At 38.9% G+C, this 15312-nt stretch overlaps 1 protein-coding gene across 1 annotated transcript in view; it reads left to right on the top strand.

Moving 5' to 3' along the window:
- UHRF2 (ubiquitin like with PHD and ring finger domains 2) overlaps nt 1-15312 on the top strand; it is a 178798-nt gene that overhangs the window by 119233 nt on the left and 44253 nt on the right. The window contains exons 6-8 of the mRNA XM_065406006.1: nt 896-1082; nt 8161-8284; nt 8696-8803. Of these exons, the coding sequence (XP_065262078.1) occupies nt 896-1082; nt 8161-8284; nt 8696-8803 (419 nt within the window). The remainder of the gene's footprint in view (nt 1-895; nt 1083-8160; nt 8285-8695; nt 8804-15312) is intronic.

Below are 15312 nucleotides of genomic sequence, written 5' to 3'. Positions count from 1 at the left end.
TCAAGTATTACATTAGCAGTAATACAGGTTGATCTGAATGTTTTAATTCTAGTAGACAAAAATGATTAAACAAATTCTTCCATTTGGCTAAATTTTTAATTAAGAAAAAATCCCTGATATTCATTCATAAGGCTAAAAATAGAGCTCATGCATTACACTGAGGTTTATGTAAAAATGATCCTGCATTTAACCAAATGAAAATGAAACTTTAAGTTCCTCTTTGTTTGATCTTGTGAAAAAATCCCCCCCCCCCCTTCCCCCAAGAGTTCTATTAAAGTTGACTGTGGCTAAAGTTTGCCGTTTTGTTCATGTTCTTCTGCAGAAGCTTTTTTGGTCTAATCCTGCAAAGGCTTATACATGAATATCTTTTCTCATGTGAGCAGTTCCATCAGATTGAATAGGGTTACTCACAGGAGTGGTTACTCACTAAAGTCTTCATGGAATTGGGGAATTAGTCCATTGCCCTGTAATAAGCTCCATGTGAGCAGACTCTCTTTGAAATCAGTGAGGCTTGTTATGGGTGTAGGAATCGAGGCCTTTTTTGATGGAGTAAAAGTAAAATATCTTTTTGCTTTTTCATCACCAGCATGATGGCAAGGGGATTGAGAAGATTTTGTGCCTGGGCTGGTAAATGATAATGACTATTTTGCAAGTCTTTCATACAAGACTACAAATTGACATGACATTAATATTTTAGATGTAACATTATTGTATATGTAGTTTTGTAAATAAATGGTTTTCAATAACTACCATTATGCCTGATCTTTTTATTTATTTATTTTTAAACAGAGACCATAGGCAAGTTCCTGCACTCACAGCATTACTGTACATTTTTCCCCTCACCTTTCCCCTCCCCATAATGGCATATTTAACTTTTTCTAATTTATCTTCACAGGAAAGAGTGGCCCTGAGTGCAAGCACTGTAGGGCAGACCCAGATACGGAATGTCGCTTTTGCTCCTGCTATTTGTGTGGTGGAAAACAGGATGCTCACATGCAACTTCTGTGCGATGAATGTAATATGGCCTACCATATATACTGCCTGAATCCACCTTTAAGCAAGATACCAGAAGATGAGGACTGGTAAATATAAAAGGATGATACTTTATGCAAAATACTGTTCTATAAAATGTGCCTTTACTATTTGAGACTATAGAGAATTACTAAATGTCATAGATATACAGAACATTGAGGAAGAAGTCTTGTGGCCCTGGTGTGTATTTTTCATGCACAGAATCTGCATAAAAATTCATGTCCATGCTTTATCTGAAGGTTCCATTTATAAATAGTTTGTAACTGGTTATTAGATGTCTTTTTAATAAATTATTAATCAATTGTTATTAGTCTCACAGATAATAACCATCTATTATTCCTTTAACTGAAGTGCTTAGATTTATCTATATTGTACATGATTCATATTTGTAACATGCTCATGACATCTATTAATCATTTATCAATCCATTTTTAAATAGAACATGTTAATATAAAGTGTAATCCATTACATATACGCCAATAGAATTTTAAGAACCCAATCCTACAGCCCTTTCCTTCAAATCAGTAGTTCCATAAGTAATAAGTACATTCAAACATTCACAGGTATTTCTTTAATAAAATATTAATTTCCTGTGGAGATGGATGAGTCAGACTATTTCATGGTAGAGACTGTTCAACGTGTATTTAAAAGTAAGGGGGTGTGAGGAGAGAGCTAAATGTAGTTCTTCTTTGAGTATTGTCCATGTGGATCCCACTTCTGGTGTGTTCACACCATAGGTGTGCAAGTTTGCAATCTTAAACCAGTAGTATTTCTTGGGGCAGTGCATGTACCCTAGATGTCCTTTTGTCTCCCACCCAAATTCATATAAGTCCAACTTCCCCTTAGTTCCTTCTGACCGCCTGTGGTAGTGATTTGGAATAGAGTGATATCCTCTCAATGTTACCTGAGCTGTTCAGATTTGGCCAGAATCTTTAGAGTCTGTCAAATATCACTTAGTTTACATCCTACCACTAGTTAGAATAGATTTGGCATTCAAAATTAGAAGTGTTGGGTTTTTTCAGTTGACTTTACTCACTCAACTGCTGCCAAGACACCATTCCCATCTCCTGGCAGAACTTAAGTCTATCAGATTGCTGGTGTTTGATGGCCTGATATCCGTGCCTGATATCCATCTCTAATGAGCACACTCAGTGCCTCTTCAGCCTTGGAGAGGCACATGTATTGTTAGAATTTCTTTTATGGAACTTGATGACAGAGACAGCTACTTCAAGTTCTATCTCTTGGAACATTCTGTGTGGTTGGGGCTTTGGACTTGGAGAACTCAGAGTTTTCCAGGCATAGCCAATAGGCTTATGCAGCAGTAAAGTCCCACAATAAGTTGGCAAGTCATGATGCAACACCTCAGTCCCTGATTTCATCCGGAATTGGTTCAGGGTCCTCGGCAGTTTGGGCATTACTCAGAGTGTGAGTACAGAAGCTGAACGTAAGCCTGCTTTCCCTCCTGAGGGTACCTCAGCATTGAGAGGCAGACAGGAATATTGCTCTAAAATGGACGCCCAGTACCATTCTTCCTCCTTTGAGACTTTGAGGAAGAAGAAAAAGAAGTGTAGTCATTAGTCTCATGACTCGCCCCAGCACTGGGCAAAACCAAAAAGGCCTCCAATAAAGAGGCTTCAGCAGCCACACCCTTGAAAACTTTTGTTCCAACTACTCTGGTGTTGGCTGACATGACACCCAAAACCCTGTCTCTGGAAATACCAGTGCCAACTTATATGGCACCCAAGATATCAGCACAGACCGTGCTGACTCTACTAATGCTGACAATTCTGTTGCTCACAGATAGTCTTCCTTTTCGCATCATCCTCTATCTTCACTGATCTGACAATGAGCTCCCTAGAACTCATACACCTGTGAAAGCATAAGACACCCTCAAGCTCCACTTTGTTTAGATGAGGGTGATCAGCATACCTCTCTCATCCTTAACACTCCAGAGACATGTAGTCAACAACTTGGAACCATACTTGGTTCCTGTCTTCACACTTTTATCCTTGTGGGATGGCTTCTTGGCCCTCTGGTCCTTGGAGAGCAATGTGGGGTCCTTTATCTTATTCTGATGGTACTGGACACAAAATGTGATCCCTATCAAGGAAAACCCATTCTACTACACCTTTGAAGGTCCACTCCAAGACTGACTGACTTTTGTGGAGGACTTTGTCATTATTCCTCTACATCAGCTTAAATCTCCTTTGGTTCCCCATCACGTCTCTCCCTTTTTGGCTGATGAGGCAGATTGACACAATCTGGTTTTACCTCTTGATGATTACAAGGCCTTTCAGCAGCTCCTAGGCAGACTAGCTGAGATACTGAGTATAGACTTAATTGCAGTCCTGGAGAAATTTCACAAATTATTCAAAATACTACAGGCTCGTCACCATTCAAGGGTCCTGATGCCCAAAAACAGGACTCTTGAATTGACCAAAGATCTGTGGCTTACTCTGGCCTTGAAACCATCTATGTGCAAAAGAGTGGATAGATGTGATCAGGTGCCTCAGAAGGGTTTTCAGTATTTTTTTTTTTCCACTCTTCCAACATGCAGTTCTTTAGAGGTGTCACCAGCAAATGAGAGACCGAAGCTGTTGAGTAATGCCAAATCAATGCCTAAAGAGAGAGACCCCAAGAAATTAGATTTTTTTTGCAGAAATATATGCTCTTTTGCTTCTTTGTAGATGTGTATCTCAAACTACTAACATATCTGGGATTTTGTCATCCTTTATTGACAAGTTTCCCTCAGAACAAAAATTGGTGCTCAAAAGGACTCTGAAGGTCAGCTCTTAGCAAAGCATTCTCTCCAGGCTATCTTAGAAATTTCAGCGACACCATCTCATTCAGTATTCACTGCAGTAACTATCAGATGTTCTTCAGGGATACCTAAATAGGTCCAAGCCACTATGAGAATCTGCCTTTTTGAAGGTTCAGATCCTTTTAGTTCAAAAACTAATGAATATGTTTGCTCTCTTAAAGGACTCCAGAGCAGTACATTAGTCTCTTGGACTACATGTGTAATAACAGAGAGAGCCCTTCGGGTTCTAAAAGCAACCCCAATAAAGACTGAAACAAAGACATATCAGTATTCCAGTGACTCTCCTTTTCTGCCAAACCCAGAAGAAGAGAGATTTTTTCTCTCTGTCAGCTCCATTTCTTCCTTGAACAAGCAGCAGGCTTGATGAGCATGTTGGGAGCCCCAACGTAACACTAAGAGTCCTACCTAGTGTTTCTTCAGTTTGGCAACCATCTATCCCTATTCTCCCAGCCTTGAACTGAGTATTATTTCATACTTTTAGGCCCAGGAGGAACTGAATTCCATATCCTGTGGAAATTACAAGTCCTTCCCACACACTACTCACCTTCCATGTCCTCCTTCATGGACTTTTTTCATGAGAGACTCTTGAGAGAGGAAGTTCTTCAAGAGTATAAAGGCCCCGGTTTGGTGCCAATGTTAGAGGGCAGTCCGTTTCCACTCAAAGATTAAGTGGATAAGAGAGCATACATATAGGATATTGAATGGCAGGCCTAAAACCCTATAGGGAGGATAGGGCTCATTCTATTAGAGCTAAGGTACCTTGCTCAGCCGTCCTTAGGAACATTGCCGTACTGGAGAATTGCAAAGACACCACCTGGAACTCCATTCATGTCTTAGTAAAACATCAATCCTTGGACTTGGACAGTGCATATATGATGCCAATTTTGGCCAAGTATTGCAATCCCTATTCAATTAGGACTCCTCAGACCCTCTACTAGTCTTACGGAGACTGCTTCTTAGTCACCAGAAGTGGGATCCACACTGACAATACATAAAGAAGAAAAACAAGTTATTCACCTTGTCAGTAACTAGTTTTTCAGTATGGTTTGGGTGTGTGGATCCTGCCTTCCTCTGCTCTACTCTGGAGTCCTATGAATATTTGGAACTCTGGACTGGATGGGAACTGAGTGGCAGTTGAGACTACTAGGCCATACATTCCCTCAGGTGGGACATCTAGGGCATATTTACAGCTCCCCAGACACTCCTGGCCAAAAGATTCTGAACTTATACCCAAGAAGTGGGATCCACATGTACAAAAATCTAGAAGAACCATAGTGACTGATGAGGTATATAACATTTCTTTTTATTTTAAAATTTAACTTTGTTTTGTTTGCACTATAGGCATATGCGTTCTGAGTTTTATTCATGAAGGTAGATGAACTGTTCTGGCCAGGGAAGCCAGTGCGATGGAATGGCAGAGCTATGGCCTTGCTTCTTGTCCACTTCTCGTAGGTTATGTAGCGTTGCTAATCCTATGTGGTCCTTGCACTCACTTTGGTGCAAAGGACTTCAATTCTGCAATGTAATGCCGCTGCACAGAAATGTAAAAGCGTGTCTCCTTTTCTCTTCCTGCCTTGCATACTAATATAGGTTCATGGCAGAGTTTGACCCTTAGTTGAATACCAGATATTTGTTTGTTTTAAAAGTGGGAAATTGTCCATTTTAAATTTTAATAATTTAAACTTGGCAGCCCCCAGTTCTACCCCACAGTTTGGGAAATACTGATAAGGCATTTTCATACAGATCAGAACCAGTCTATTTATATGCTAAACAGTATTTAATATTCCATACAAAGCTCAGTTAAGGGAACATTAAGATTGCTTGGTTAAGCAATCTTAAAGCAGGAAATGCCATAGTTAAAGCTGCATGCACACTTTCAAATTTACCTTATTGTGAATATGCATTATTCCACAGTCCTTTTTATTGCATACTACTTTTCAAATAATAGAATATAACTTTATACAGTTTTTGCGATAAACTTAGATACGGATGGCTAACTCTATTTTTTTCATTCCTTACTTACACTAATTTCACTGTCCTAGTGAAGTACCTTTATTGACTTAGTGTGAAATACTGGCCCCATTTAATAGGAGTCTTGCCATTGACTTCAATTCTGCCAGAATTTCACCCTTAAACTTCTTGTATTAGTTTGTCTGTCACCATCCATGAACTCTTTACATTTTATTTTTTAACCAGCAGCACAACCTGTCTTGTGTGAAATTCAAGGAATAAGTCAATTGACTAAGAAATTAAGTGTTCACACAAACATAGCACAACCTTTTTAAGCTGCTCACTGTAAAAATTTAGCGAAAAATGCAGTACAAAATGTACTGTACATGCACAGCATGAGATGTCAGAAGACTCCTAACTAGGTCAAATCCAAACCCATTTTGCATGGAACATTTGAAGGTATTTCTGATTAAGGGTCTTGATCCTGCAAGGTGCTGAGCACTCTGGCCCTGGTGCAGCAAAGCACTTCAACATTTGGTTAGCTTTAAGCAAATGAGTAGTCCTACTGCCTAATTTCAGCAATTTCCAGCTCAATGGGACTGCTCATGCTTAAGTACTGTGCTTTGGATCAGGGCCACAGTGCTCAGCATATTACTAGATCTTGCCCAAGGAGAAGTATTTCAATGTCAAATATGTAAACTTTCAAATCCTTGCTCTTTTGCTGTATGATCTTGGGAAATAAACTTATCATCTTTGTACCTCAATCAGTATATATGTGACACTTCCTGGGGTTACCCAGGGTTGTGAGGCATCTCACTACCACCTGCCATTAGAGTGAGGACGCTTTGTCTGTGCCTGCCAAGGTCAGCTCCCTCGCAAGCATTCTCCTCTCAGCCTACGCAGGCTCTGCTGTCCTTCTGCAAGTTGGCCACAGGCTCTCCCCCAGGCCCTCTGAGCATCTCTTTAGAATGTCCAGCCCCAATCCGTTGAGTACTCACACAATTCCCAGATCCTCTGTTCCCAAAGAAGCAGTATACTTCTGCTTACCAGCTTCACCTGAGATCACCACTGCACACAGCAGTTAGATAAGTTTATAGTAAAAACAAGAAGTATATTTAACAAAATACAAAGATTCAAATGATAACAAGTAGAAATATTTGGGAACAACTGGTTACATGTAAAATGAAATTATAACCTGCTTTCTAGAGTTAACTAACAAGACATTTTCCTATCTAATGAAGTTTAGCTTACCAAAGTCTTTCTCCCAGCGTTTAACAGCCAGCTTGGCTGTGACCCTCTCTTCATAAGACAAGCACACTGTCAGCTTGTCCCTTAGGTGAAGGATGTAGAATCTTTCTCTTTACCTCCAGTTATAGTTCCAACATTCCTTTGTCTTTGTTCATAATCAGAAACCCACCCCTCACCCCCCATTACTTGTTTTTCCTGTGGAGAACCTCCTTGTAGTTTTCACAATTTCTTGATTAGCATTTTGCTCAGTCTGTAAATAGACAACCATTGTGAAGTACACAATACTCAATTTACCTATAGCCAGACAGATGTGTCTCCTGCCTGAAAGCAACTTATTAACACTTCCTGGTGACAGGCCTAATTCACAGGCATTAAGAACATAATTTTCACTATATGTACACAACTTCTTGCATATTATCCATACATACATTTCTCAATGATTATGATGACCAGTATGACACAGGCTTTCAGCAGAGACCTTAAATGCCACCATTTGGCAAACTATTATGTAGATACCAGATCCAGGGGATCCCAGTAACTCCTATGCACTCTTATGCCCTCTGCCAGTTGGCATAAAGAGGTTCCTGTTTCACAACATAATAGGTTTGTTATAATATATACCTCATAAGTATGTTGTGAGTTTTTCTTACAGTGTGGTTCATAGTCAGAAAAGTGACAATGGCAGCTTCTTATTCTTGTTGTTTTTATAGCCAGCCATGCAGAACTCACACAGGTTAAGAGTAATCTGGCTCATACCTCACTGTTCAGCCAACCTCAAGGTCAAAATCAGATCCTTCAGTTACACCTGTATATCCATATTGAAGACAATGAGATTGCACAAATTTGAATTGGAGGTGGAATTAGGAGTTACTTTTTAGTTAGAACTCTGCTTTAATATATTCTTTAAGTATTTTGAGAATTTAGGATGAAAAGTACAGTATAAGTGCAAAGCATTATTATTGTCATCATCATCATCAGTTATATTACACTGGAATTTTTTGAGGTTGGCAAAACCTTGAAAATATGGATTAATCAACATGGTTCTGGCTACAGTAAATATGTTGCCATTAGGTTAATCAATTTTAAAATCTGTCAAAACTTTTTTTAAGGTACTGTCCTTCCTGCAAAAATGATTCTAATGAAGTTGTAAAGGCTGGGGAAAAGCTCAAGCAGAGTAAAAAGAAAGCAAAGATGCCATCTGCCAGTACTGAGAGTCAGCGAGACTGGGGCAAGGTAAAGTGTATTTCAAGAATAAATAGAACTGTGTGTGTGTGTGTGTGTGTGTGTGTGTGTGTGTGTGTGTGTGTGTTATATCTGTGACTATACATATAAATTAACTGTGCAAAGTTGAGTACTAAATTACACATCATGCAATCTTCAGTGGAATTGCACAGTGTGTAAACCAATGCTGAATTTTGCCCATTGTCTCCAAAAGTTAAAACAGTAGAAATCCTTTTTTTTTAAATTGACTAGAGACAAGGATTATAAATAAAATAATAAATAACAATTAGAATTTACATAAAATTTATTGAAAAAATGTATTTAAAACATTTTTATTATAATAGAAATCCATATGTCTGCATCAACTTTGAAAGGAAACTTAAATATAATAAAATTAGTTTCTTCTCTCTGATATGTTGGTAGGGTATGGCTTGTGTTGGTCGTACTAAGGAATGCACTATTGTTCCTTCTAACCACTATGGACCTATACCTGGCGTTCCTGTTGGAACAACCTGGAAATTCAGAGTTCAGGTATGTTGCTTTAGAATTCTCTATTGGGTACAAGAATGGTTTTGGTATTGATTGCTGTCATTTTCACTAGAATAAAGAACAGTGGGCACATTTAACAGTTCATTCTGGTTTTAGAGCTACTACTGTTTGTAGTGATCAATAGTATACTTAAAATGGGGGAATACCGCTGGAATTGGTAATACCTCCAAAACTAGAATGAACTTTTGAAATGCACCCACTGTAATTAGGTCTCATCTTCAGTCTTTGATATCAAGATCCTGAATGGAACACTCAGTGTGCTATCGGATTAGACTTTAGAAAATGTTTAATGGCTTTACCACAAAGTGGCACAAATCTTTCTCAGGTGAGACATAACTGATACCAGTACCTTCAATTGTTTCCTCTTTTCCCCTGCCTCGTCTGACATTGAGAAATACTGTGACTAATCAACATAATTGATTTTTGTTTTTCTAGTTAGGAAAGTAGTCATTTTTTATTTTCAAAACTGGCTAATTCTTTTTCTCCTGCTTTGACTCTACTGATTTGGACAGAAATAATAATTCTATCCAATCCATCTTAATAGAGGAAAACTCCTTTTTTGAGGGTGGAGGAGCTGGTTTGGAGAATGAAGACATCTGAAAGCCCCTCCTTCTGGCATGTTTGAACTAATTGTCCTCCCATTATCTCTTCCTCCAAAGAGGAGACCAGATATTTCCTTTTCTATGTTTAATGAAGTTGTTTAGCAAGGGGTACTTTTTTACTTATGGAAAACAAGTTTCCCTTTGTATTTTTTAGAGGAATTTTATATTTTGGAATGGTATGTGGGTCTTGGGGAAAATTTCCATGGCATCAGAAATTTTCTCTTGTGCTTATCACTTAGCAGCAATGTTCTCGTTTCCTCACCTACTCATTCAGCCAGTAGTTTAGCTGCTTCCTACTTAGCTGCAGAACAGATTAAGGACGCTCTCGGTGGTTCAGCAAAGCGAGTTTGACACCTGACACTAGCCTATCTTCCTTTTTAGAATCACCATTTTGCTTCTAGAACTTGCTAGCTTTGTATTTTTGCTAGAAGGTTGTTTGGAATCTCATGGGAGATGGAAACATAGTAGTTGGGAACCGAGATTATGGTCCTTCCAGAGTCTCTGAAAACCAACCAAAGGATGAACTTGAGTTCCAGCTCCAATTTCCCAGGTTGCAGAGATCAGTCAAATTGTTCTCCAAAGTTAGGTCTAGCGCTCTGGTGCTAATAAAAATAAAATAAAATAAAAATCAGATAAAAGCAGTTATTCTCCTTGAAGGAATCCCATTGCCACAAAGGGAAGAATGCGTAAATCTGATAAGAAAGTAGCTCCTAAAACTCAGAAACACAAGCATTCATCTTAAATGTTGACCTTCTCAGAGGATTTGTAAACTCTTCAGAACATACTGTCTGCATATGTGTTTTTACAGCGACTGGTGTTACTGTAATACAAATAATAATGAGGAAGGATCTGTATTCAAAATGTAGGAAGGGCTCTTTTCCTTTAGAAGCCTTTGAGATGATACTGCAGTAGATGGTTAACTTCATAGGTTTTACTCCTTAATATTTGAGTGCCTAATCTGTTAAAGCAAGATCTTCTGCATCATGTAGACACATTCCACTTAGCTGCATGGATTTGAAAAGATATAACAACAAAAATCTACTTTGTCCAAGTGATAAACATCCTGTTATTTTCCAATAACTAATTTAGGACTATAGAATATACCAAAATCTGGGAAAAATTCAGTGCATGGAGCAGAACAAAAATGCTTAAAGTTAAATCATCCAATATTGCCCTAATCCTGTATTTCTTGTAGGATGGATTTTAGCTAGAACTACTGAAGGTGCTTTGCAAACATGCTTCTACTGTTCCCCGGTATTCTAGGAGTGGACAAGACAAAGTTGAGCTCTTCACATCCCTATTGTGAGACATTTCTCGGAGTTTCAAATCTTTTTAACCCAAAAGCCTGTTGGCGACTGAATTTGGTTCTAGACTCTTACAAAATCACAGTTTGAGCATCTACAGTGTGTAAGAGAGAGCCTATTGTCTCGAGTTTCCTTTTAGACGATATTTAGACAATATGCTTTTAATTAGTGAAATATATACCTTTTATGTACAGCCACAACCCTGGAAAATTCTAGGCACCAAGACTAGGGATTTATCCTAAATACAAATTATCTACCTTTAATTATTCACTGTACAGGCAAGTAAAGTGTTTGTTTTGTAAAAAGAAGAATAAAACCAGGATAACATAACCTACTTTCTTGGTGGAGTCAGGGATCTTTTGCCCTGATATTTCATTCCATCGCACTGGATTTTATACTGATGTCAATAGAATTACACCAGCATAAAACTAATGTAAGAGGGTTAAATCAAGCCCTAGATGTTAAAGGTAGGTCTTGAAGACAAGCCCTTATGCCACATTTAGGAACAGGATCTGTTTTATAAATTCTATCAAAAAAAAAAAAAAAGAACTTACAATTGAGAATGTAATTTTCATAGATTCCAAGGGCAGAAGGGACCATTGTGATAATCTAATTTGATTTCCTGTATAACACAGGCCACACAACCTCCCCAAAATAATTCCTAGAGGATATCATTTAGAAAAACATCCAATCTTGATTTAAAAATTGTTTATGATGGAGAATCCACTACACCCCTTGATAAATTGTTCTTATGGTTAATAACTATCACCATGTCTGAATTTGTCTAGCTTCAACTTTCAACCATTGGATTGTGTCATACCTTTCTCTGCTAGATTGAAGAGCCAGTTATTAAATATTTGTTCCCCATGTAGATATTTATAGACTGGAATCAAGTCACCCCTTAACCTTCTGTTTGTTAAGCTTAACTAGATTGAGCTCGTGGAATCGGTCACTATACAGCATGTTTTCTAATCTTCTAATCCTTCTCATGGCTCTTCTCTGAACCTTCTCCAGTTTATCAACATCCTCCTTGAATTGTGGACACCAGAGCTGCACACTATAGTACAGCAACATTCTCCCAGTGCCAAAAATAGAGATGTAATATCCTCTCTACTGCTATTCAAGATTCCCCTGTTTATGCATCCCAGGATCACATTAGCTCTTTTGGCCACTGTGTCACACTGGGAGCTCCTGTTCAACTGATTTTCCCCCATGGCCCCCAAATCTTTTTCAGAGTCACTGCTTCCCAAGATGAAGTCCCATCCTGTCAGTATGGTCTGCATTCTTTGTTCCAAGATGTACATATTTACATTTAGCTGTGTTAAAATGCATATTGTTTGCTTGCACCCAGTTTACCAAGCAATCCAGATCTCTCTGACTCAGTCATTTGTCCGCTTCATTATTTACCACTCCCCCAATTTTGTGTCATCTGCAAACATTATCAGTGATGATTTGTTTTTTTCCTAGGTCATTGATGAAACACACCCACTCAATGATGATTCCCTGTTTACAGTTTTGAGCCCTATCAGTTAGCCAATTTTTAATCCATTTAATGTGTGCCATGTTAATTTTATATTCTAGTTTTTTAAATCAAAATATTATGCGGTACCAAGTTCAAACACCTTGCAGAAATCTAAGTATATTACATCAACCCTATTACCTTCATCAACCAAACCTGTAATCTCATAAAAAAATTAATTCAAGCTATTTACCGTTTACTTGTATATTCCCTGAAAATTCATTCAGTACTCTGTGTAACCTGTTAGTTTAGGAAGGATTCACTGTATTATTCATAATAAAGAGGTTGAATTCCTTTTTAAGGGCAAAAGTCAACCTTAACTATGCAGTTGTGGCAATTCCTTTGTGGTAGCAGTGAGGCAGGTGAATGCCAGTCTAGTTCTACAGACCCTTCCTGACTGTGGTACTGAGGTGAGCTGTACCATAGATACAGCCATCTGAGAATGACAAAGTTAAGTAATTTCTGTTTCGTCTAAAATTACGCTATGGCTCTGCATTTCTATGTATTTTTCACAAAAATACTTGTTGTGTTTGAGTAACCCCTTAAAACTTTTGTGAGACAAAGTGTAATTTCCATTATAGTATGTTTTGTAATATTTTGACGGACTGTCATCGTCATTTTCAAAACACATATTTATGAAGAGAATGAAAGTAAGTGGGTCAAAGTGCAATTGTATTCTGAAAAGCTGATCTATAAAAATGGAATTGCAAAGTTCTGTGTTTAATATCTCTTGTTGATTTCCAGATCAAATATTCTCGGGTTATAAATAAAAAGACAACTTTTCTAAGAATCAGTTCTGCAAATTCAAGTTGTGATCTGAGAGTCGTGTTGTATTCTTTCTGGCTTACCCATCGTCAACAGTAATGAAAATTATGCATTTGGAATTTCGTTAACAATTCTGTTCATGGCACACAAACCAGAATAGACCCCCAGATAATTCTCTACAGCTGTTTACTAATGGAATAAAAAGTAGTATAAAATTTTTTGTCAGTAAGTCAAGCAGATGAGACTTAGAACACAAACACAGGGAGCAGTATATTCAGTAAGATGGTATCATTTGTACATAGTCACTTTAACTATATCCGCACGTTAATATTTTAAATTGTTTCTTACTTATTTTGTTTTTGTTTTTTAAATTCTGAAGTCTTTTCTATACATTTTTTTCTCTCTCTTCCCCCCCCCCTCCCCCCCCCAATCTGACTTGAGTGCTCTCCAACCTGATACATGGGCTCCTGATAATGGATTCTTAAGAATTCAGGGCCAGCATTTTTCTCACTTTCTTCCTTTTCTTAGTTTCTCATGCAACAAACTCCTTAAGGTTCTTAAAAGATGCTACTAGTACATGTACATACATGTGTGTACATATATACACACACACACTGCTATCACTGTCACTTCTGTAAGGTTTTCAGATCTCTGGCTTGGGAAGAAGGTGACTTCATATCACTACTGGACCCAAGTTCTCCAGCATCAGAAGGGCCATTTTTAGGAGTATCACTTGCCAGAGGCATTAGTCCCATCCAATTTTTTTAAGACACCGCGGCCTATGGAAATGTTGCTCTGTAGTCTGGGAATGGGAGAAAGAAAATGGAGGAAAGATGAGAGAAATAATGAAGGAAAGGATGTTTAATTGGGAAAGAAGAGAAGAGAGAAGAAAACTTTAGTGAAGGAATAAAAATAATAATAGAAGTCAGTGAGTGTACTAGAGGGGAAAAGAAGCCACAATAGAAGAATCAGAAAAGGAAAACTGTCCAGAGATGAAAGCATGAAAATGTACATTGTAGAAAAGTTGGTCTGAGGGAAAACACAGACTGGGAGAGATTGAGGAAAAGAGACAGAGATTGAAAGAAAAAGGTGGGAGTGAAGAAAAAGAGAACAAAAAACACAAGGCGCTTACAGTAAGTTAATTTATCATTCGAATTGGCACAGATAATGAAACTAATAGTTAAGGCTACTTGACACTTTCCATTACAAGACACTGTTTTCAGTTGGTTTTAACTTTTGTCAATCTTAAAGCCTTGGAGTTGTTACTTTCCAAGTTGGGTGTTTTAAAAAAAAATAAAAAAAAAAAAATCAAAGTTTCAGCTAAAATGGTTCTGACCATTTCTCAGAACAAGAGTTTTTCCGACTAATTAAAAAACAACAACGCTTACCATTTGGTTGAGGAACTCTAGTGCCTCCATGCTTCGAAGCAGGGACTGAGGCTAGGTCTACACTACCCGCCTGAATCGGCGGGTAGAAATCGACCTCTCGGGGATCGAATTATCGCGTCTCGTCGGGACGCGACAATCGATCCCCGAATCGACGCTCTTATTCCACCAGCAGAGGTGGGAGTAAGCGCCGTCGATGGGGAGCCGCGGAGGTCGATTTTGCCGCCGTCCTTACAGCGGGGTAAGTATCTTAAATCGACACCCCCCCCCCCCCCCCCCATAGTGAAGACCTGCCCTTAAACTCTGGTGGAGAGGAGGAAGGTTTACCTTTGTTTCAGGGATGTGCCCTTTGGTGTTCCCATGAAAAATCCCACAGTTAGGCCAAGTTATAAGCTTCCCAGTGCTGAACACCACCGTGACACTAAGCTTTGGAACTGAGAGCAGGGAGACTGTCTCTCTTGTGTTCTGAATGTTTCCCCTGCTGGTGCCCAGACAGTGAGAAGGGGAAAGAGGAAGCTGCATCACTTGAATAAAGAGGGTAAGGAATGGGGCAGTGAGGTAGAACAGGGAAGAGATACCAGGGCAGGGGAGAACAAAAGCAGGAGCTCAGTGGGGAACTGGGAATTGGAACTTGGAGATAGTCAGGAGCAGAGAGGGCAGAAGACAAGGGATTTGACCAAGCAAAGGGAAGACAATTAAGGAGGGTGGGAAACATGAGCAGGAGCAAGGGACAGGCAGAAGCTGGGGAGCCAGAGAGGATGTGACAAGGGCGAGGGGCAGGAGCTGGGGAAGGGAGAGAACAGGAGCAGGTATGGGGGAGAGCAGGAGCCATGAAGGTAGGAAATGGGGTGGGAACAGGAAATGGACAGGATCTAGGGGTAAGAGTGAAGCCAATGGGAAGGATAGGAGCAGAAGC

Source organism: Emys orbicularis, chromosome 6 (genome assembly GCF_028017835.1).
Source record: "Emys orbicularis isolate rEmyOrb1 chromosome 6, rEmyOrb1.hap1, whole genome shotgun sequence".
NCBI lineage: Eukaryota > Metazoa > Chordata > Testudines > Emydidae > Emys > Emys orbicularis.
This window is presented reverse-complemented; position numbering and strand designations above follow the sequence as displayed.